Source organism: Chanos chanos, chromosome 5 (genome assembly GCF_902362185.1).
Source record: "Chanos chanos chromosome 5, fChaCha1.1, whole genome shotgun sequence".
Lineage (NCBI taxonomy): Eukaryota > Metazoa > Chordata > Actinopteri > Gonorynchiformes > Chanidae > Chanos > Chanos chanos.
In genome coordinates, this window is record NC_044499.1 from 9,669,674 (window position 1) to 9,692,192 (window position 22,519).

At 41.8% G+C, this 22,519-nt stretch overlaps 1 protein-coding gene across 1 annotated transcript in view; it reads left to right on the forward strand.

Moving 5' to 3' along the window:
* b4galt2 (UDP-Gal:betaGlcNAc beta 1,4- galactosyltransferase, polypeptide 2) overlaps positions 1-22,519 on the forward strand; it is a 59,127-nt gene that overhangs the window by 21,297 nt on the left and 15,311 nt on the right. The window contains exons 2-3 of the mRNA XM_030775478.1: positions 1,911-2,146; positions 22,018-22,205. Coding sequence (XP_030631338.1) covers positions 1,911-2,146; positions 22,018-22,205 — 424 coding nt within the window. The remainder of the gene's footprint in view (positions 1-1,910; positions 2,147-22,017; positions 22,206-22,519) is intronic.

A 22,519-nucleotide genomic window follows, 5' to 3' on the forward strand; every position in this document is an offset into this window, starting at 1 on the left:
GTGTGTGTATGTGTGTGAGGAATGGCCAATTACAGCATATTTATGGAAACACTCAGCAGGGCCATAGATTGTGAAGAGTAGAACATAAAGAGAAATAATGCGATTATAAACATCTGAGAGAGACAGCATTGTCATGGCGAGAGAGAGAGAGAGTGAGAGAGACGCTGTGAGAGACATTCTCTCTTTCGTCGTTGCCTCTTTTCTCAGAATGCAGCATTGTCATCTCAGAGCCAGGGCTGAAAAACTCAATTATATTCACAGACTGCCCTCTGCATTCTGACCCCCACCCCCAACCTCATCCACACACCCCACCCCACCCCACCCCACCCCACCCCACCATGCTGGTTATTTTAATTATGTGGCCGGGGAGAGAAAGGAGTGGATGCTTGGGAAGGCTGTGCTGCACAGTAACGTCCATTAAACAATTTTCTCCAGGCTCAAGCTCGCCGCCCTCTCCCAAAAATAGTGCGCCCAGCCCTTGCGTTCTTCGATATCGAGGGTGGGCAGAATGTTCGGATGCCTCGGATCAGGCAAAATATGAAGGAGGTGGCGGAGAGATGTTGCTATTGCCTGTTAAAAGTCCTCTTGTCAGCACCGTTTTCTTTGAGTCAGCGCTAACTGCCATAAACACCTTCTATTTTAGGAAGGCAATTGTTACAATTCTTGAAAACACTGTAATCTTCACCCTTAGTGTTGTTGTCCCAGATAATCAAGAGGTGCTCTGTGTGTTTGATGGTTTGCCAGAGCTCATACACATTCAGCACATATTTAAATATGATTATTGCTCTGCATCAGAATGCGACCGTTTGTTAACACCTTGTATGTCGGTTCAGATGCTAGGTTTATCCTAGCTCGCTAATCCCTCCGTTATTGGATTGTATCTTAACGCTGTACAAGGCAACACATCATCATTGCAATATGAAAACTGTTGTCAAAGTGTAAAAGAGCTATTGTAATAGCAGTTTTTTTCACATTTGCCTATTCACAACTGCTGTGCCTCTTAGCATTACTAAGCACTACTCATATTTCTGTCTGTAGAAGCATTAGTTGTTGCATAGCTGTAGATTTTGTCATATGTCCTGGTTTTTTCTCTGTTTATGAAACAGCATTACATTGAAGAGGAGGATGGAAAGCTGTATCCAATTAGCCTCCCACTAACCATGTCCAAGCACCTCTCCAAACACCCCTCAACAGTTGTGTGAAATTCATAGTCTAGCTTTAGGATCTGTGCTAATGAGTAGCTTAGAAATCCCCCATGGAGAACTAACCTAAAAGGGAGAATCTAGGTTGAGCCTTGAGCAAAGTATGTATTGGAAAGTTGCATGATTGTGACGGCTTATGCAAAAATCTGTGTGTGAGAACGATCAACATCTCTTCTGTCTTGTTTACGGCTTATGCATCATTGATCGGTTTCCTTTGCTTAGCATCAGGATCAATGGGAAGGGACTGCATAAAGGTGAATGTTGCAGCACTCCCTCTAGTGGCCATAAGACCTTTAAGGGGATTATAATGAACAAGAGTGACGTAGACTTTTTTGCCGTAGACCTTGTGCGTAGTTAAGTTACAGTGGTGACCTACTGCTTCACTAGATGCTACTGAGTACATGTTTGTGGCTTCCGACACGATGGATGACCATTGCGGATCTTGTATCTGTGACATCAGCGATGTGACAGCGTATTTTATGATCTTTTCTGGCCCTTGTTTGGTGTCGCTTTTTAAAATGCTAATAAATTTTTTATTTGAAAGGAGTTTTTCTTTACCACTGTCATCTAACCGTGTGTTTAGGGTTAATCCCATTCACCAAATTCTCACGTAAAAAACAATATACTGAAAAAAAAAAACTATATCCCAAAAAATATATGTATACCAAATAAATCAATGAATAAACTAACGTTGTGTTTGCTCTGCAGTGGGACGGCTCCTCATTGAGTTCAGCTCTCAGATGACTCTGGAACGGGTACAGAGAGAGAACCCCAACGTGACAGAAGGGGGAAAGTACACCCCCCCGGACTGCAGGCCCAAACAGAAGGTGGCTATCATCATCCCCTTCAGACACAGGGAACACCACCTGAAGTACTGGCTACACTACCTACACCCCATCCTGCGTAGGCAGAAGATCGACTATGGCATCTACATCGTTAACCAGGTCAGTGCAGACAGTCTGTAGGCTCCCAGTCTCATGTCCAGTGTGACTGAATGTCTGCTGTTTGACTAGAATGCCCCTTAATGCCTTCTCCAGGGGCACAAGTGGCTGATAAATATGCACCCAAGTCAAGGCCAGAGTGATCATTAACTGGCATGATCTGAAGAAAGGGCCGCCAGGGTTCTTACCGGGGAAAATACCATCAGTCAAAAGTTTGTCGTTATCTGTCTTCATCATCTATTTTTTATTGAGTGGCAATGCATTTGGTGAACCGCTGAGTCCTTAGAACTCCCTTTACAGAATGACAATCAAGGCCTTACGGATAAAACTGACTGTTGACACAAGTCTAGATGCACACTGTCATCTCTCCTTGTTAAACGCTGTGATTTCTGCCCTTTTGGAAGCCATGACAAATCAATACTTTATTTACACTCTTGATAAGAACAGATCACTGCTTATAAAGTGAAGTGAGAAACGTGATAAAAACTTATATGAAGGTGTTATGCATACATATCTTAGCTATTATTTGTCTTAATTATGAATATCAAAAAACATGGAGTATGGTGAGTCATTGATTGTGTATGCTAGCGCTTTTGCCAATGCCTATAAGCTGTAATTAATCTTTAAGCACTTTTCATTTTCACGTTAAGCTTTACAGGCTTTATAATCGTTCGTTTTGTCATTTTGTGTTGCCACTTTAAAATGAAGAATAATCTATTTGACATGCATGCTGTAGCCAGCATTAGATACTTTTAGGGAGGCTGACTGGAGTCATTTGCTTTAAATTCCTTGACTGAAGGGTCTGTAGGCCCTGTCTGTGTGTGTGTGTGTGTGTGTGTGTGTGTGTGTGTGTGTGTGCAGTGATTCTGCTTTAGGCTGAGGGCTTGGGCAGCTAATGATCTCTGATCAGCAATGTCCATCCCTCCCGCGTCCCGTGCCCCCCTGCTCTTAATCACTCCTGCTGCCAAGCCCGGCTCACTTCCCCCTCGTGCCCACGTGCGTCTGATCAGATGGAGTGCCGTGCTTTATGCGTGCGTCTGCATCCCGTGTCGGCCTTTCGTACATCCGGCCTCGGCCATCATTATCCGTGTCTGAGCCAGGGCTCCTTCTCCGAATCATTAGTGCCGCTCTTCCTCTCCTCTTTCTGTATAAGCTATGAGGATATGCAGGAGGAAAAAAAAAACAGAAAGGGAAAAAAAAGAAAAGAAAAGAAAAGAAAAAAAGTCTCATTGGTGCTCAAAACCCAGAGATATTTTTCTAATGTGCTACTTTTATGTCAAAGGCAAAAACTCAGTTTCTTCCCCCCACAGCGCTTGGTCCAGCCTGCAGAGCGGAGCAAGACCATTAGCACTGTTAAGCTTTGTTGGTTTCTGATCTGAACTTTTTTTTTTTTTTTTTTTTTTTTTCTTCATGCACCCCAGCATCTGTGTTTGCACGACTGGTGTTAAACAGCTCTGACTCCTTAGGGTTTCAGCATGAATTTCTTCTCTAGTGACTGGACTGCAGCTCATCTTTTATGTAAAAAAAAAAAAAAAATGACAGGCTGTTGTTTTTACTGTCAGTTAAGCTGTCTGAAAGTCTCTCCTACTGCATATTCACTCTCTATCCCATACTGCAGAATTCTTCATAATGTATTTCCATTACAAAGCATGATAAAAGAACATGTCACCCCCCCCCCCCCCCCCCCTCAAAAAAAAAACAGGCTGCCTTTCCTGGCAGTGCTGAAGGGTGCTGGCTCAATTCTTTTCCTTTTTGAATTAAAGCTGCTCCACTTGTTTGTTTGTAGTCGCATCTCTAGGCTTCTATTTTTTTTTTCCCCGTCTTAACTTTATATTCAATGGTTCAGAAAACTCGCTGGCTCCTTCAGCCGAATCAGTTGTTGTCTGAACTGCGTAATGCAAGTCTAGGGGAATTATTATCCGACAGACCACACGCCTGTGAAACGTCATACAGAAACACATACCAACTTGGTGTTAAAGAGGAGTCGTCAAGGCTCAAGGTGTTAAGTGATTAGTCTCCTGCAGTGTAGGTAAGTTGAAGTTAACGTTTCCGGTGTTAATGATAAACATTGTTCGCTGATTAGTACTTGTTGAGGATCAGATTTCTACACGCCAATTGTGCCTGTGCATCAGATAAGAATGACTGACGTGATGTTGGCTGACAAATCTAATAATGGTGTTTTTCACATCATGCTCTATGCCCTTGATTTCTTTGGCAGCTGCCAACATGCAAATTATAAGAATGAAAACAAACATCAGTATGAACTCTGATTGAAAACAAATACAATTTACTCGCTAGAGATGACAGACGTCCTTCTACATTAGCAGCTCAACTTTCACATGCTTGCCAAAAAACATAGCCCACTGCATACAATGAAGGCTACATTCTCATCCATCCACCGAAAACTTATGATACGCGATATTATATGATTACACATGACATATTATGATTTATATGATTAAATTTAAAGTCTTGGTGAACAGCCTTTTTCAAACATTCCTCTCCATCGGTAAATATCTCTTAAGAGGCACATAGTAATTTTAAAGTAAGCATGTGTCATATATAAATACTGGAGCAGATCTTATGCTTGTGTAACTGAATTTCACATTTGTCCTTGTAAAGTGACTAAAGCATTTTCACTGGTCATGCACTCACCCTTAAGCTTAGAATTGTGCTAGTTTCTTCCTCCCTTCAGAGTATAGTACTGTCAGTGAAACCCCTTGTTCAGTGAATATATGGCAACAGATTGAGAATACAGAGTTGACAGGTAGCCTAAGGAATGTTCAGACCGTAGCTCACTTTACCGCCCATTTCAAATCGTAGTAGTCAGGCCTGCTTGTTTTTTTTTTTTTTTTTTTTTTACGAAAGAAAGAAAAAAAAACCCCTGGAGAGATATGAGCACAACAAGCCGTGACAAAGACTAGACAACTTAAAGAGTGTAAGAGTCCAGGACGCGACAGGATCCGGGGCGTGAGAGTGCCATGCTTGTGGCATGACATTTAACTACCCTGCTCTCTGTCTGTCTCTCTCTCTCTCTCTCAGGGATGGCAGTCAGGAGCACTTTTTTTTGGTATCATGCTCACCGGGGTGTTAAATGATTTTTAGTGAGATGTCCTTATCCTCCGTTTGGGGAGACGGCGTTGGTTTCTCTCGGTTTTGCAGCCCGTTGGGTCCTCTGAGCGCACGCAGCAGTTCTGTTGAGGCGAAAGTGACGCAGGCAAAGCTCTCTCTCTCTGTCTCTCTCTCTCGACCAGTTCTGTTGAGGCGAAAGTGACGCAGGGAAAGCTTTCTCTCTCTCTCTCTCTCTCTCTCTCTCTCTCTCTCCCTTGACCAGTTCTGTTCTAATGACATGAGTTAGCCTGTGGCTGTTTTAACAGAACAGAGGGCCCTAGCTCTGGTGTTAAATGTGTGGATTTGACCCTCACAGAGCTCCCCGACAGGAGGTATATGCCCCAGTCTGGTGTATTGTGCACCGTCTGTCCTGCATTCACACAGGAGTCTGAACTCCAGATCAGAATTTTTTTTTTTATCTAAATCTCTCCCCCAAAGGTTCAGTTACCAGCAGGGTGGCAAGATAGTGGTACAAAACTCAAAGTGTTTGTGTGAGTAAGTCACAGAGTGGAAGTGTTTGGAGAAATGAATCAGTAGAAGGTTAAGGATGAATGCAGTAGCAGGAAAACGTCTTTCTCTCCAGATTCAGAGGAGTCTGGTGTTACAGTTTATAAAGGAAGAACACAAATCCAGTGTTCTAAAACAGAACCACCAGGTTCAGAGTCTGTTGTTACAGTTTGTAAAGGAAGAACACAAATCCAGTGTTCTAAAACAGAACCACCAGATTCAGAGGAGTCTGGTGTTACAGTTTATAAAGGAAGAACACAAATCCAGTGTTCTAAAACAGAACCACAGCATCTTTTTTTTCCCCTGTCACTCTATATTGTTTTTCTCTTACTGTACATGGCTAGGCGCTCAATCAGTCATACAAAAAAAAAGGATCAATTATCCCAAATTATCCTAAAATGTTGATTGATTTTGATTGCTTTCCATTTTTTCTTTCTTTTGGAACAAGGTGTCCTTCTTCAGTCTGTACTCAGCATCCATCAAAATTGGCTGTAGTATCCCTCTAACCTGTTTTAACACTTGTTCTCCTCCACATTCACGATGACAACTCTGCAGCTTAGAGTAACAATTGCGGTGATTGGAGGTGAAGAAGTGGGGGATGAGGGGGTTGTGTTCGGTTGGCGCAGTGCGTGGTTGTGATAGCAGATTACCTGCTGAGAGCAGGCCACTGTATTTGACAGAAAGCCAGGCCAATGTTTCCCTGCCTCCCATCACGCTCATCATGCTATCTGGATCCTGTCCCAGACACGAGACACTAAAAAAAGGTCAAGCTAATGCGTGTAGCTGTGAACTTACACTTGTTAACAGGTATGGTAATACGGTAATACACCATACTTATATACAGTCGTTTATTTAGCCATATAAATTTTACAGTGAGTTGAAAGAGATGGCCAAGTATTAAATTTCTCACCATGCGCCTATTAGCCTATTAGCATTTAGTAGGATGCTTTATGGCAGCTTTGTTTTCACCTCCTCAGTTAATTACAGTGTACATAGAGAGCAAGCAGTTGCTATCTATTTGTTGACATATTTGAAAATGTTTTGTTATAGTATTAATGATAATTACTGGTTCATGTATAAAAACTAATTAGGTTTAAAAAAAAAATCCTACATCAAACTACATTGAAAACTTCAATATTAAAGTACTTAGAAGAACAAAAAAGAGACAGTGTCGCTTATAACAACAGTTCACTCATCTGCCCTCACGGGTAAAACAAAAAGTCCGTTCCCTGGACCAAAACCCAATGCCTCATCAGCAACAGAGCAGCCTCGGTCCCACAATCTATATTCTTCAATTATGCTCATACTGTTAATGCAGTGGTGCTGTTTGAGTCCTCAGCTGGAGTTATGATGAATTCACTGTTCACTCGGCTGAGTCTCGCTAGGCCATTCTTGTCGGGGATTTATGATGTGGCGCTGCCGTCGCCGATGACCTTTAGATTCCGTGTCATTACACCGCAGCTACGTCTATACCACTCCCCCCCCCCCCCCCCCCCCCTCACCACCACCGCTTTGCCTCCGCCCCCATCTCAACCCTTCCACCCAGCTTCACTACAGCCTCGGTACGTGACTCCTCCACCCTCTCCTCAGCCGTTGCCCTGGCAGTCTGGTAAGAGGGGGATAAAAGAGGATTACACAGAGATTCTCTTCTTTTCTTATTTGTTTGGGGTTGTGAGGGGAAAGTCCAGCTTTTGCAAAACTGGATGTTCAGACTTCTCTTCGGGTTAAGACAGAAGAGCAGTGCACTGCTGATGACACCACTGACTGCAGCTGGACGCTGGCTGTATTTGTTGAAAAAACACGGGCTGCCAGACACCACCACCACGACGATGACGACGATGATGACGACGACGACGACGATGATGATGACGACGACGATGATGATGATGATGAAAGCCTCGTTGTTAGCGCTGGCGCTGTGCGGTCTGCTCTCGTTCTAACAAGATTAGAGGGAATTCACCGCTTTCCAGTGAACTGGCCAGCAACTCGGGAAATTCAGGCCACTGGGAGGAGGAGGAGGAGGAGGAGGAGGAGGAGGAGACCTTGCTGTGCTTCTCTGCACCGTAGGACAGAGACGCATTCTATCTAATCTCCATCTGTGATTACAGTTCAGTTCCTTTAGCCACTCACGCATGCACAGCCCAGTCTTTGTATGCATGTAGCACAGCAGGGCCTGCCCTGCTTATACTCATTTCTATCACTAAAGAGTGCATTAGTTGCTAAATATTAGCTTATGATTAGTGAAATCATGAAGCTCATGGTCTACGTTAAGCTCTGCGTAGCTATATGCTTTATGAGTCAGAATCTAAGCCAGAATCAGTACGTCCTTATTTTGCCTTTTTCTGCCCGGCATCAAACTACTCAGATGTTCAAAACAAACAAATAAACCAGCAAGCGTTTCACAAGCCAGAATTTACTGAAAGGAGTCTCTTATAAATTAAAGATGAAATTAAACCGTCAGTTGTAAATAGTTCAAAAAGTTTTAGATATTTTTGCAAGCTCTGTACTCCTTTTTACTTGTGAAACACCCTGTCGAGGTTCTGTGTGTATCATCCACTGGGGTATAGATTTTTTTTTATATCTCCTTTCTGATATGTTTGTGAGCTGTGCTTTGCAGTTTCGTTCGGTTTAGGCTATACGGGAAGCTATTGAAGTACGTAACATTATTATCTTTTACGATTGAGGGCATTTTTTTCTCTAAAGAATCTGAGCTCATTTAAGAAATGATTTTCATGACCGTTGTCTTTTCTGATGAGTACTTGGGTCTGGTTCTTTGACCTAGAGTCCTGTGATCATCAAAACCCCCCGTAGTCAAACGTCATATTCATAATAATCTTATCTGCTAAGGGGCTCTAGGCAATCTTTAGAAATCTGCTCATAAACCGCTTAAAGGGAGGGAGAGTAGGAGAGAGAGAGAGAGACAAAGACAAAGACAAAGAGAGAGAGGAGCTGCATCGTCTGTTTGAGGAAGCATTAAGCCATCAAAGCAAATTTCTTCTCTGTAGGTCAAAAGTCTCTCTCAGGATTTTTTTATCTCAGCGTGTTTGACCGGCTCCAGTCAACCTCTCAGAGATGTCGTAAAGTGAAATGGGGTAGAGGAGACTGTTCATCCAACACCGAAGGAACAGAATGTCAACGTTAAGAGCGATAGAACGCTCTCTCCTCTTTCTCCCGTAACCTTCGGCAAAGAGTCATCGACTGCGTGTTGTCCATCGTTGTGAAAAAGTGTTCGGCTGGAGGCCCTTTTTGACCCTCGCTTTGCTGGATATTCTATGAAAAGTGTGGCTGCCTCCACAATTGCATGTTTTACCATGAAAAATTAATAAAGAGACTTTTTTTTTTTTTTTTTTTGTATTTCCACCCACCTCCATCTGTTTCTCTGAACCTAGAAGTTGTCCACACTGAGGAAGGTTGTATATAACAGCATGAAAACATTCCCTAGTTGTGGTAGATCTAAGACAGCCCTAATAAAAGACACACCAGAGCTGAAGTCTGTAGGATGAGTTTAATTATGCCAGATAGCCTTACACGGGAGAAAGGTTATCGGACGGTCCAGGAATAGAATATTTATTTTTGGGAAGGAGTGATTAGAGATGATTGAAAGGTATATTTAGACAGAGTAATGGTCTCAGGTCAAAGTAAGAGCCTTCATCTCTGCCTCTCCATCTTTTCTTTACTCAGCGTGGCCGTATATATGGTCACATATAACCATTTCTCTTCATCTCTGTTAGCTGTTTTTTTTCTTTTTGTCTTATTAGAGTTGAATTTTAAGTAAACATAAAAGATCTTGCTCCTATTGTTATTTTTAAGGCACTTCAAAAACCTCAAACTTATTTTTGTAACTTCAAAGTCATCTTATTTACTAGCACAATTTTAAAGAGCAAAAAGCTAAAGAGCCAGAAGTTTGTCTTCTTGATAGAACACTTTAGTTCATCCCTCAGTTTTTGATGATTTCGTAAGGCAAAGCACTTCCACTATTAGCACTGATCTCAGCACAGATTTATTCTGATGAACTCCATCAGTATTCTCTGTTCTCTTTGGTTTTTATTCTTGGACCTGTTTAAAGACATTTGATAGTAAACATGCCTTTATGTACTCCCCACAGGATTTGTCTTAAGGTTGTACAGATTAAATAATATATGAGTTTATTAGTAAGAGACGATCCACTTTGTGCCTCTAAGCAGTGATGGGAATGGAAATACCAGACAGTCTTGATTCATAACCTGAGGGATTCATTAGAAAGAAAAGGCAAACAGATAGCAATAAGAAAAATGTTTAATTTTGATTGAAATAATGGAGCCTTTGGTCCCGAGTTTTTATTTTTATTTATTTATTTATTTGGAGTTATTTATGGTGCAGTCAAATCCAGTGACAGAAACGATTGCTGTTGTGAAACACACACTTCCACGAGTTATCGGCTGGCTAGTTTTCTTTGTGCATGGAAAGGCTTTGGTAAATTGTTTAGTTAATTACCTCATAGCTCTACGCATTCAATTCCTTGGATTTCAGGCAGTTTTCAGCACAGGGTCAAAATGGCAAGGCATTTATACAATGCCTTTTGTGCAGAATTTGATTGCCCTGCCAAGAAGGGCGTTCTCTCCATTCAAGTGAGAGAAAGAATGGTCCAATTCACACTTGGACAAATTCCGGTTAAATGCAGTGAAAAAAAAAATCACATTTCTCCTGACTCCAATTTCTGATATTAATGTTATTTAAGTTTTGCATTGTTCTATGACTATGCCTGTAGCTCAGAGAGATAAGTGGCGTAGGGAGGTACAGCAGTCTGCCGAGACATGCTGATATTGTCACGGCATTGTGCCTGCGTTTGGGCTTCGGTTACTGGGTTTTGTTACAAGCTCTTCAACCTTCACGGCTTCTCTCGCTTGTTTCCCAAACCCATCAATTCCCCGGCGATGTTCATCCATTACTGTTCGTCTAAACGAAATTTGGGACTCTGAGACAAAAACACAAAGGCGGGCATTGTCGTCCGTGTCGTCTGTGATTCGGATGATGGGTTGGGAATTCAAAGCTATCAAACACAGGGCATTTAACATTCTTAACAGGGATTCCATTTTGCTCTGGAGGTGGAACTTAATGCACACGGTTGAAGGATCGCTCCTCTACCCTGTCTCCAAGGCCAGAACACTGTAGCATATTTGAGATTTGAATCCTCAAAGGTTACCAACGACAACAGTTTTATATTGTACATGTTTTCAAAAAATATCCCTCTATGTTCAAGCGCATTTTGCGTTTTGCCAAGTTACGATGGTACTCACACAAATAAGGATCATCTTGCGCTCTTTCCGGTAGAATTGAAGAAGGGATACTGATGGATATCTAGATATTTGTGGTAGAATAGTCTTCTCCCCATTATCAGCAGCAGTGTGTTAAAAAAAATCTGCTGACAGTAGTTTCCCTCTGAGATTTAGTTTTGTATCGAATAAACTTCATATTGCTGATTTTGTCAGGAGTCGTGTATTGTTCCTTTCAAGGGCACCTGTCTTACTCAGCGTGCAGGAATAAAGCCAAAAGACTTAAACAAAGTTAAACAGACAAACAGCAAGCGCATTTTTCCTACTGTCAAAAGCTTCAACTTTTTCTTGGTTTCCAAGATCCTGTATTATGGTTTATTTACTCTTCAGCTACATACTTTAATTGAAAGCAATAATGCCAAAAACAAACAGACAACAACAACAACAACAACAGCTAAGGGTCTCAAAATGAAAAAAAAAGGGGGAAAAAAAAGAAGAAAAAAATCTCCCACAGACCCAATGAAATCCAATAAGGCAATTACAAGGAACCCAAGTGGAACTCGGCTAGCTGTGAGAAAGGCTGGAAGAAAAGGCTGGATGGTACCTTGACCCCTGATGACCGGTTCAATCAGCCAGTGATGCATTCAGCAAGACCTAAGGTGAGAGAGCGTCAGCACAATCCCAATGCCCAGTCAGATGGCACTCTTCAACTCTGACCAAGCACTGGGCATCCCTTCAGGGTGGAAGTGTCCCATGGGGACTAACAGAAATAAAGAGAGGGGGAGAGAGGAGAGAGAAAGAGAGAGAGAGAGAGAGAGAGAGAGAGAGAGAGAGAGATGGCGTAACAGAGCACTAGTCACCAACAGACAGAATTCCTTGCCCCTGGACCCAACATGGCAGTTCTAATGTATCACTCTGGACGGGGGGATTCTTATTTTATTCTCCTGACTCATCATATCCGCCGCTGCGGGGCTCACGTACTCTCTGTTAGCTCCGAATCTGCTCCGTCTGCAGGACACCATCAGCATTCGTAGATGTGTTCTATTCTTATACACAAATGCCATTGTTTCTTTTTAACCCAGTTGTAGTCGACTGTTGGGTATGCCCATTCCTGATACTTAGATGTACCACATATTTACACAGCTGCTTATATTACTGAACCCCATTCCCCAGTTGTGCAGATTCATCCAGGAAGTGCAGATATCAAACTGAATTTCAGCCTGCCATAGCAGATAAATGTATTGCTGTGTCTACCATTGTGAACTGAAGCAGTTTTATGACTTTAGTGTGTTTGAGCTTCCTCATGTGACTCTCAAAACAAATTACCAGTTCACTGCTGTCATCAGTTATGACCACTGTGACACGTCTGTGTTTTCATGAACGTACATTTCAAATCGGTCTAAACCCTTCAAATGTTCAAGGACGTTAGTTTTCAGCGTGTTTGGCCTGGCCGATAGAAAAGGAGTTTGCGAGGACAGAATCCGTCTTTACTTATTTATTTATTCTGATTTATTGATGACTTATAGTAAATTATTCTTCGAGTATCAGAGTGGCAGCATGGTGAGGCTGATGTTGATTGTAGAACTACAACACATCATTTCTTTTTTTACTGACTGAATTTTGAATTGATTTCTATTCACAAAGGGAAGGGGCTGCACAGAAAATAACAACAACAACAACAAAAAAAAAGGAACACGCAACATAAGTCACGTTACTGGATTCTGTGTGTCCTCCAGAATGTTCCAAAGCATTGTATCTTGGAAATAAGGATGTCTTTAGTGGGTTTGAATTGCTATGGAAACCGTGTCTGCCAAGTAGTGCTCTGTGTAATTCTTACAAACATTGTAGTATTGAAATCTGAATGACAAATTTATCAAGGACACATCTGTTAACAGGCTAATTTCTCCTGGTTACAGATTTGAATTAAAATAATGAAATTTCCACATTCAAAGCGGTGTCTTCTCGTGGCTCAGGAGAGATGAGGAGTCTTGCCATCTGCTTATCAGATTGTGGCTGTAATTTGCTGTTTTTAAGACAAATGGGATTTGTAATTAAAGTTCTGAGAAAAACTAGCACAAACTGTAAATCCTTCTCTAGGAAAACACCACCAATCCTATTAATGGAATTAAACTAAGGACCATTTTAAAAATTACGGGCTAATTCTTTAATGGCACACCCTTTATGTCTGGATTTCATGCAGGCAGGTTTATTTTGACAGCGATGTGCGGAAGAGAGTAAAATGTTCTGTAAAGGCAGAGCCACGGAGAACTAGAGGATAGATAACCCTTGTCTTCTCTGTGAACGGTGTTTTGTGCACCGAGAGCATAAGTTATGTTTATAGGTGTGTTTAATGGCTTTGGTAAAATTATTCAATTTTAATGCGTTACTGTTTCAGAAAAAGAAAAAAAATAGTTTATTTGCTCATTTTTCATTGTCAAACACAGCGGATTTCATTAGAACGTATCTTAATTTAGTTGTACTAAATCAAACACCACCAAAACAACAGTCACAAAAACAATAACAACGGTATGTCAGCAGTCAATTTTAAGAATGAAAAACTTCTTACCAGAAACTTCTCAGTAACAAGCTGGTTTCTAGACTGTCCACTGTGTATTTTAAAATTAATTCCATGGTCTTTGAGACCAGTTTTTTTTTTTTTTTTTTGACTGCATTACTTGGAGTGTGTGTCCCTCCTGGGCTACTGTAGATACTTTCTGTGAGGCCAGAGCAGACTAATAGGTCTCCTTGCTGCTACTTGACCTTTAAAGCAGTGAAAAATTGAGGTCAGGTTTTGAGGCAGTTCAATTATGGGTTAACCCGAGTTAGATTAGCTGGAAAGGTCTCTGAAATTTATTCAAGCATTTCATCCTATCAGAATCTGATTGCTTCAGAGAACTGCAAATTGACACACTTAGGCTAAAATCAATTACAGGGCATAACAAAAAAAACTGCCAAGTACACATCCTCACAACCGCACCAGTAGTTTTCAACATTTGAAATTCATAAGTGTTTTAAATAAAAATGTGCCTAATATTTTAATATGTTTCCCATCAAAATCCCTTGCAAAGAAATAAGAAAATAAGTTTTCAGATTCATAAGCAGAACTTAATAAAATGCTGTTAGAGCAAAAGTCTCCTCTTTTCCCTCATTTTGAATGAGTGAGCTTATTTCATATTAAGGCTTCTATTAATACTGACAGTACTGCTAAAAAACCCATCTTCTTACATTTGCATTATGTCCTTCTTCCAGGTAGCTTCCTCAGACAGAGTGATTTTGCAGGCATTTCGATTTGCATTTAACCTGATTCAGTATAGGTCACCTAAACAGCCTTTGGCATTCATTACTGAGTAAGAGTGGGGCACTCCGCTGTCCATGCCAATGAGGTCCAAATTCACAACCTGGCTGAATGAATTCTTTAATTTTTTAGCATATGGATCTAATCATAATAGCGTTGGGATCTCATTTTTATGAGATAATTAGAAAGAGCTCTGAATCCTCTTGATCCCATTCCGGAATGTTCCTGTGACAAACAGTGGTTTTGTCTTTCTTTCAGTGAAGGACAGGGAGAGAGAGAGAGAGAAAGAGAAAGAGCGAGAACGAGAGCGAGAGAGAGAGAGCGATGAGTGGGTAGCTTCTCATGTGCTGTAGTTTAAAGGTCAGTTGTGGAGAGTTTACACCGTACAACACTACCAATGTCTCCGTACACTGGCGCTTTTAGACAAATAAACTGCTTTACTTATGACCATGCGTCTACGGGAGCAACTCACTTATTGGATTTATGACTAGGATTAGAGAATGTCTGAGTGTCAAACTACGCATTATGAAAAACAATATGGCATGTCAAGGGTGTCCCTGAGGGCGGAAATGCTTGGAACTGAGCCAGCGAGGCGTGTAGTGAAGATTGCACACAGTCCAGTGCACAACACGCTGCATCATACAGTAGACCGGGCAGATACCGCTATTTGTTAACACACTGCTTTGGAAAAAAAAAAAAATCTGCCAGCCCAGCTGGAGAAGGGAAAGTTCTTCACCCTTAGGAGTACAAAGCAATCTTATTCGATCGCAGCCGAACGCAGCGATAACCAATTCGTGTTTGTTGAATCGGCCGTTGTTACGGTCAGGTTTCGCGTTTCGGGGCTCACGCGCTTTGCGTTTAGTAACGACATTGATGTCAGTGAGGGCGTGAAATTGAGGTGAGATGTGCCCGGTTTGAATTGCTGTCCTGCCCCCACTGTGAATCAAATGGTGTGAAAGCTCAAGGCGATAAATGATAAGGGCTTACTTACAGTGTGTTTTTTTACGTCCTGAACAAGGCTTTCCGAATCCTGCCCGCCTGCTTTAGTTTCGCCGCTCTCTTGTCTCGACAGACTGTCTCTTCGGCCGTTACCCGAGCCCGACCTATCCGCTCGCTTTTCTTGCCGGATTTTCTTAAATGGTTCTAAATATGATGTATATTCAGCATGTTAGCTCTGCATTAACTGAGCAGAACGCTGGCTCCATTCAGATGTATTGTAGCTTGTACCCTGTGCCACAACTTTGAAATCAGTGAGAAAGGCTCTTTAACAGCGTGAGCCATTGGCTTTTTCACATTCTTTTTTACATTCCTGCTCTTATTGAGCAGGTATTTGAAACAAAATGAGAACGGAAGAGTTAATAACACATTAAAGGTGTGAAAAAGAACCAACCGTTGCTCACGATTTTGCTTTGATGTTGCAGTAGCTTAGTTACGCATACTGTAATATAATTGTGTGCAAGACATGAAGAGTTTCTCTCAACTGCCTGGCGCATATATCTTTAGTCAAGACATGTCTCATGACATTTCCTTCTTCTAATACCAGGAGACTTGTCTCTCAATAGCCTGCTATTTCAGTAACATGAGTTGACCCTACTGAAGTGTGAATAAAGAGGAGCTTGAACATTGTAATATATCATGCTCCTATCTCTGAGTGTTATACCTAAAGCACATTCATTTCAAAAGTGTGATTTATTATCCTTCCTTATGCTGTTTAATTCTTATCTGAATTCCACAGCAGTTTAGAGCTCAGTGTATATTAATCACTCACTGATGAGCCGGGGTCCCTCTCATCGAGTGAAGTGCCTGATACCTGTACAGATTAGCCGAATGAGGCCACATACATGATAGCTTCAAATTAGTATTCTTCTCATGTTCCCATAGCCATCTGAAAGACTTTGTTTCTCTCAGATGGAAGATTCCAGTAAAGTGTGCTGACTTTTTTTTTTTTTTTTTTTTTACTTCCACGACAAACCAGCGTTCTAACATCAGGTTCAACAAACCTGAACGGTGTGTTCTGCAGTATAAATGAATGACTCAAGTTGACACCCTGATTGTCTGCTAAGTATACTCTCTTGGACCACTCTGGTTGGTATTCAGATATCTGTCGATTTTTGTAAGATATTTAGGTAACTAAGAAATCTTACTGTGTAAAATAGACTTGGGATCCACTAAAGTGAAGCAGGTGCATTGTATATTCCAGTTGCATTCCAGCTCCATTACTATAAATGTTTAAATGTCTCTCTCTCTAACATGGATTTATCTGAGTTGATCGGGGTCCTTTGCAATGAGCTCTTTTAAACTTAATATATCGTGTAAAGATTACAAGTATCGCGTATCACTGTTCCTTGGAACGAAATGACATTCCCAGACTTCCACTGAATCCATAATAGTCTTTTTCGCGACTCAGCGTCAGGACTGCTTGTACGTTATTATCTGAGGCATTCCTGCATCCAGGAGATCACAATGCTGTGAGATTTCGTTCATTTTCTCATCTGTCGCTTCTGATCCCACTGTTCAGAGGACCTTGAGTGGCAGAGTGCGGTTGTATAGGGATAAGGTAAAAAACCAACAATCCTTTGATATCTGGAAATGCAGATTACTTGCGCCTGGTGATTTCTCACTTTTTTTTCTCCTGGTATATAAATGTAATTCAGAGTATACTGAGTATGCATACAGAACTTTAACTATGAGATTGTCAGTAGATATCATGTCAACACGTAGCTACACTTAAACATGAAGCTAAAGGAACAGGGGAAGAACAAAAAAAACACATTAGGTTTTTCCACGTTCATGAAATATGGTTAATGGCATCCCAGAACGCATTGCAAGTAATTGAATGCGATCAAAAAAAAAACCCTCAAAGGACAATAAACAAGAGCAAAAGATGGCGTGTGCGTAGTCTGGGTTTCTGCCCTGACACGAGAACAGCAAAATCAAATAAGCAGGGCCTAGTCATGCTTAGCAGAGAGATGAGTGCCTACAGCTCATTACCAAATCAGAACTTTACTTTTTTTTTTTTCCCCCTCAGCAATAATAGAGAGTGGAGTAATTCACTATGACAGGAGACTCAGAGAACACTTGGCTTCATGTTATTGGAAGACAGCAGGTATTCTGTTTGCCTTAATATAACTTGATTGCTATTAACACCAAACTTGGCTTACCTGAAAACCACCCTGAGACTCTGGCTTCCCTTAACCAGGCCCCTCCCAGAGCGCAACAGAGTGAGGACAGAGTGAGGTATTGAGGAGATGGGGTTTTTTTTTAGGGAGTCAGTGAGTAGCTCCACACTTACTTGGACAGGGTATGATAACCCGACTCGGTCATACACGAACTGGCATTCTCCACCTGCTCTCTGAGAGCTGTCCATCATGCTGAAGTGCATCGTGGGATATATTGGTACAGGCAGGCTGGGCAGACAAGACGTGAGAGTCGCCCGGTCCTGTCGCCGTGGTGATTGACAGACAGGGCTTCGTGAAATGACGGATGCGATCAAAATCAAACTTCCTGCGAGGCAACTCTGACCTGCTCTGTCACTTCGACACGGTTCAAAATGCAGCATTATGTATGCTTGTGCTTATGTTGAATGCTTGACACTAGACCAATGTTGAAGTGAAGACTCGTATGACATGTTTATGTTTTGTTTTGGAAATGTTTAAAGGTTTTGAAGGTTTTGGCTAAACAACCTCTGCTCTGACATTGCACCTAGTGATGAAGGCTCAGTGTTGTCCAAATAATACTAATGCAGTCAATTTCCAAACAACATTGATATTTTACCCTGATGGTGGTGTAAGACATCTCCATACTCCACTGTAGATGGACCATTGCCCGGATTGTATTTGTGCTATATCAGAAAGAGAGCGTGAGCTGGACAGCTAACAGTGATCTACACTAATGAATCCAGCCAACAGCTCCAGCACTGTCCTGTTGCTTGATATGGTTGTGTGTTGTTATGCTAATTTCCAACGATGTCAGCATATTGATGACACGAAAGAAACAAAGACAAACTCAAATTGAATTCTCAGAATGGCCTGGGTTTCTCTTGTCATGATGGCTTTCCCGTTCGCTCGGACGGCCATCTCACAATCCAGTCCATTTGTTTGTCTGGTAAAGCTCACACACTGCACCATCTTTCAGCCCACAGCCTCTCATGCTGGAGCTGGCCAACTATAATTGTCTCTTATAAGAGTGTGTTTGAAGCAGCCTTTCATTTCAACCTTGCAGATAATACTCACCCTAACAAGAGGAGGCTGAAATAGGAATGAGATAACATTTTAAAGAATCAAAGCAATATCTAACCCAAGTTTAAGCAGTGGTTAAACCTACGCCGAGAGCACTGATGTTCAGCTCGGTTCAGGTGTAGTTCAGTCCTGTGACAGTGTTAATGTGGAAGAATTCGGAACTTGTGATGTTTTCTCAGCTTTCTCCCTCTGGACTCCTTATGCAGATGATCTGTCATATTCAGCTGTATGTGTGGTTTGACAGTAATCACGGAATCTGTTATAAATGTATTGTATTGTAATTTCATTTACCAGTTACTTTAGTGATTTTACCGAGACCCTTTTTTTACTCTCTTCCCCTGTCGTTGTCCTTCTGTCTCTCCCTGGCACACACACATGAACTAACATGCACACACACACACACCCACACACACACACACACACACACTCACACACAAACACACACACACGGTCGATCCAGCTCACTTCTCATTTTGTCTCCCCTGTACCCTTTCCGGCTGGCATGGATAGGAGGGCTTGGTGATAAGGTCAGTCTGCTGGGGACTGATAAAACACACAAACACACACACACACACACATGCGCGCACACACACACGCACACGCACGCATTCACACACAGAAAGACAACTATGAACGCAGTCAGTCAGGATGAAAACCATCTCCATAGCAACAGGCCCAGGTAAGACAGGTTCTCACTGGTCAGTTGTGAGACAGACAGGAGCAGGCTATGGACACCCAGCCCCCAGAGGGAACTGAGATTGAGATTAACTATCGCACTGATTATCTGATAAAGGCACTAGGGTTAATTGCCTTTCAAAGGCCAGGTATTGAGGGACTGACTTGGCAGTGATAAACCCAAAAGAGGAGATTCTTACGAAATCGACCAGCAGTGTTTCGCTGAATTAGAGTTTGGCCTGTGCTTTGAGAGATGTATCATTTATGGCCCCATCACTCCACTCTGTCAAAGAAAGTTACAAAAACCCAACCATGAATGTTGAACTTGCACAGTATGCTCTGAAGATTTTCATAGGAACACAAGTCACGTCAATACAAGTCAATCTTTTCTTTCCGGCTCCTTACATTGGTTGGTGTACCAGTATACAATATTCTGTGCAACCTTTGTTATGATTCTGAATTTACAGGCTTTCTTTTTTTGGAATCGTTTGTTAATTTAGGGCAGAGAGATTGAACACTGGCTGCGTAGTCTCTTCACATGAGCCGATGTGCATGTCGAGGTAAATGACTCAGAACAGGTGCACATCTGATAATAGAACACCGAGAGGTTTCTTTTTTGGGGGGGAGGGGAGGGGGGGGGGCTCTGGGGAAGGCATTTCATACACTGAGTCTCTCTCAGAGACGCTGCAATCCTTCAAATCTGGCAAAATCTTGGTCTCTCTCTCCTTTTTTTTTCTTTTAAATGTTTTACATCCCTGACTGATTAGACTGCTCATTTAACTTTCCTGAAACTATCTGTGAGTAATGTCAACATGTTTCTCTATGGCCTCTTTTTTTGGGGGGGGGGGGGGGGGTAGCCTGGTGCTGAATCGCGTGAAACAGTTTGCGTCGTCCTCGTTAGACGTGTTGGGTTTTCAACCAGCGGTATGATTAGTAGAGATATACCGCCCCGTTTTGCCAGCGCAGCCTGGGTCTTCACTGAGAACATGGTTTATTAAAGTCATAAAAATCAATCCTATAATGTTTAATGAGCGCAACAGCTAAGGAGGAAGAAAGACAGCTTTAAAAAAAAAAAAAAAAAAAAATGTATCGCCTTTTCTGTTTTCTCTTTTTGTGATAAAGCAGTACTTTGAAGCCTCCTCTTCCGTCTTTCCCTCAGCCCTGAAAACGTGTAAATCGCGGGAACTATTGATTGATAACAGAAGCGGCAAAGGACAGTCGCTCAGTTCTTCTCTGATGACAGAGTGTACGCCTGAAAAGCGCGTGTGATAGTGGTATGGGTAAGGGAGGCAGCACAGTCACCACAGGGTAATGGGACTGAATCCCAAACAGGAGGATTCTCATGATGATATGGCCTTGAGCTAGGCACTTTAGCCCAAGGTTGCTCTTGAGGGAGGCATGTGACCTCTGATCCAGAAACGAAATGCACCTCGTTCTGGAAAAGCTTATCAGCTGAATTAATGAATAAATGTAATGTGATATGCTTTTAGACGTTTTTGCGTCAAGCGTGTTTTACTTAATGACATTTCATGACACTGCATTTCTGACACCATTCAACCCTTATTCTGCCGGAGGTTTTATTAAAATGACCTACGCTGCTGTGATGTGTGTGCGTGTGTGTGTGTTTTCTTTTTTTGAATAAATTGCTGAATATTACTGTTTGCCAAATCGCATCTTAGACTGATTTTTTAGCAATGCTCTGTGGAGAAGAATAGACTTTTGATTGTTAAGTCTGAAAGAAACGCAAGCTCATTTTCTCTGTGTGGCAAGACTATTATAAAACAGTTAGTTCCCACCAAGTAATTTGATTGGACGAGAGGCATTCCATGAGAGTATAACAGCACTGGAACTTTGAACTATACATGTATCACTTCGCTTTACAGGTGTTCTAATAACCGCTAATTACGTTAACGATAGTTATCTATCTTGGATCGTAACAAATTTATCTTATTCTTATCTTTGGTACGAAGCCCGAGCCCTCGTACCTATGACCAAACCACAGCCATGCTGATATTCAGTATAACAGCACTCTTTCTCATGTGATATTTCTTAAGTATATGTTATATGTATATGTTGTTCCATATGAGTTCCACAGAAGGATTCTATTCAGAAGGTGCGATTCCAGCCGTGCTGTGCAATCTGACAAAACTGTGAAGCTGTGAAATAAAATTCAGATGTGTCTTATGTAAATGAAAGAACTGTATACATATTTTTTAGGATATAAAGCAAATGATATTTTATGCCATCCTGAAATGGCAGTGGATTTGTGTCAGTAGTTCTCAACACAGGATTATGGGGTCAAATCTCAGGTATTACGGGATTACACGGGATTATTTGTCACCGTACATTATTAGTTCAAACACCATACAGTGTGGGACCCTTTACCTGGAACACTCTAGGTGAATACAGATACAGACTAACTTTAAACCAAGGCATACATATTTCTGTAAAGTTCCTCTTGAGCAAACATGATGTAGAACTTTTTAACATGCACAGTGTGTTTGGCCAAAATAGCTGTAACGAAGCTTTGAAGGTCTGAGCTCTTTGGCCGCTTTTCCAGACGTTATTATCTCATTAAGGTATTCGCAAGCCAGCATTTATTGAAAGACTCCAACGGGGGTTTTTATTGAAGCCCTGACAAAACTCTTTATAAACCTCTCTGTGTGTCATTAGTCTATAAAATCATAACAGCATCTGTTTAAATGAGCGTGAGAGGCCGGTGCCGGAGACCCACTGTGGAACCTTCTGGTTCTCCGCTGATTGACGGGATGTTTGCTCTTTGTCTCCATTTTTCAGCTCGGCGAGGACACCTTTAACCGGGCCAAGCTGCTGAACGTGGGTTACACGGAGGCTCTGAAAGACGCAGAATACGACTGCTTCATCTTCAGCGACGTCGACCTCATCCCCATGGATGATCGTAACCTCTACCACTGCTACGATCAGCCCCGGCACTTTGCCATCGCCATGGACAAATTCGGTTTCAGGTAAACTGAAAACTGTTTAGCTTTTGTTATAGAAAACTGCTGCCCGAGTGAGTTGTGGTTATGAAAACATTCCAATGCCTGTTTGCTTTAGGCAATTACTGTCAAATCGATCCAGGTTTACACTCCGAATATGTTTCCGTTATATAACAGTCAAAGCGTTTTCCAAGTATGATTACTTTTGTAGCGTACTTAAAGCACACACAACTTAATCCTGCACTTGTCACATCTGTCTTTTAGTTCTGTCTTTCTGGGCTATATGCCATACACCAGAAAGTGGCTCAATTAATCAATCAAGCAAGACTGCAATGTGTCTC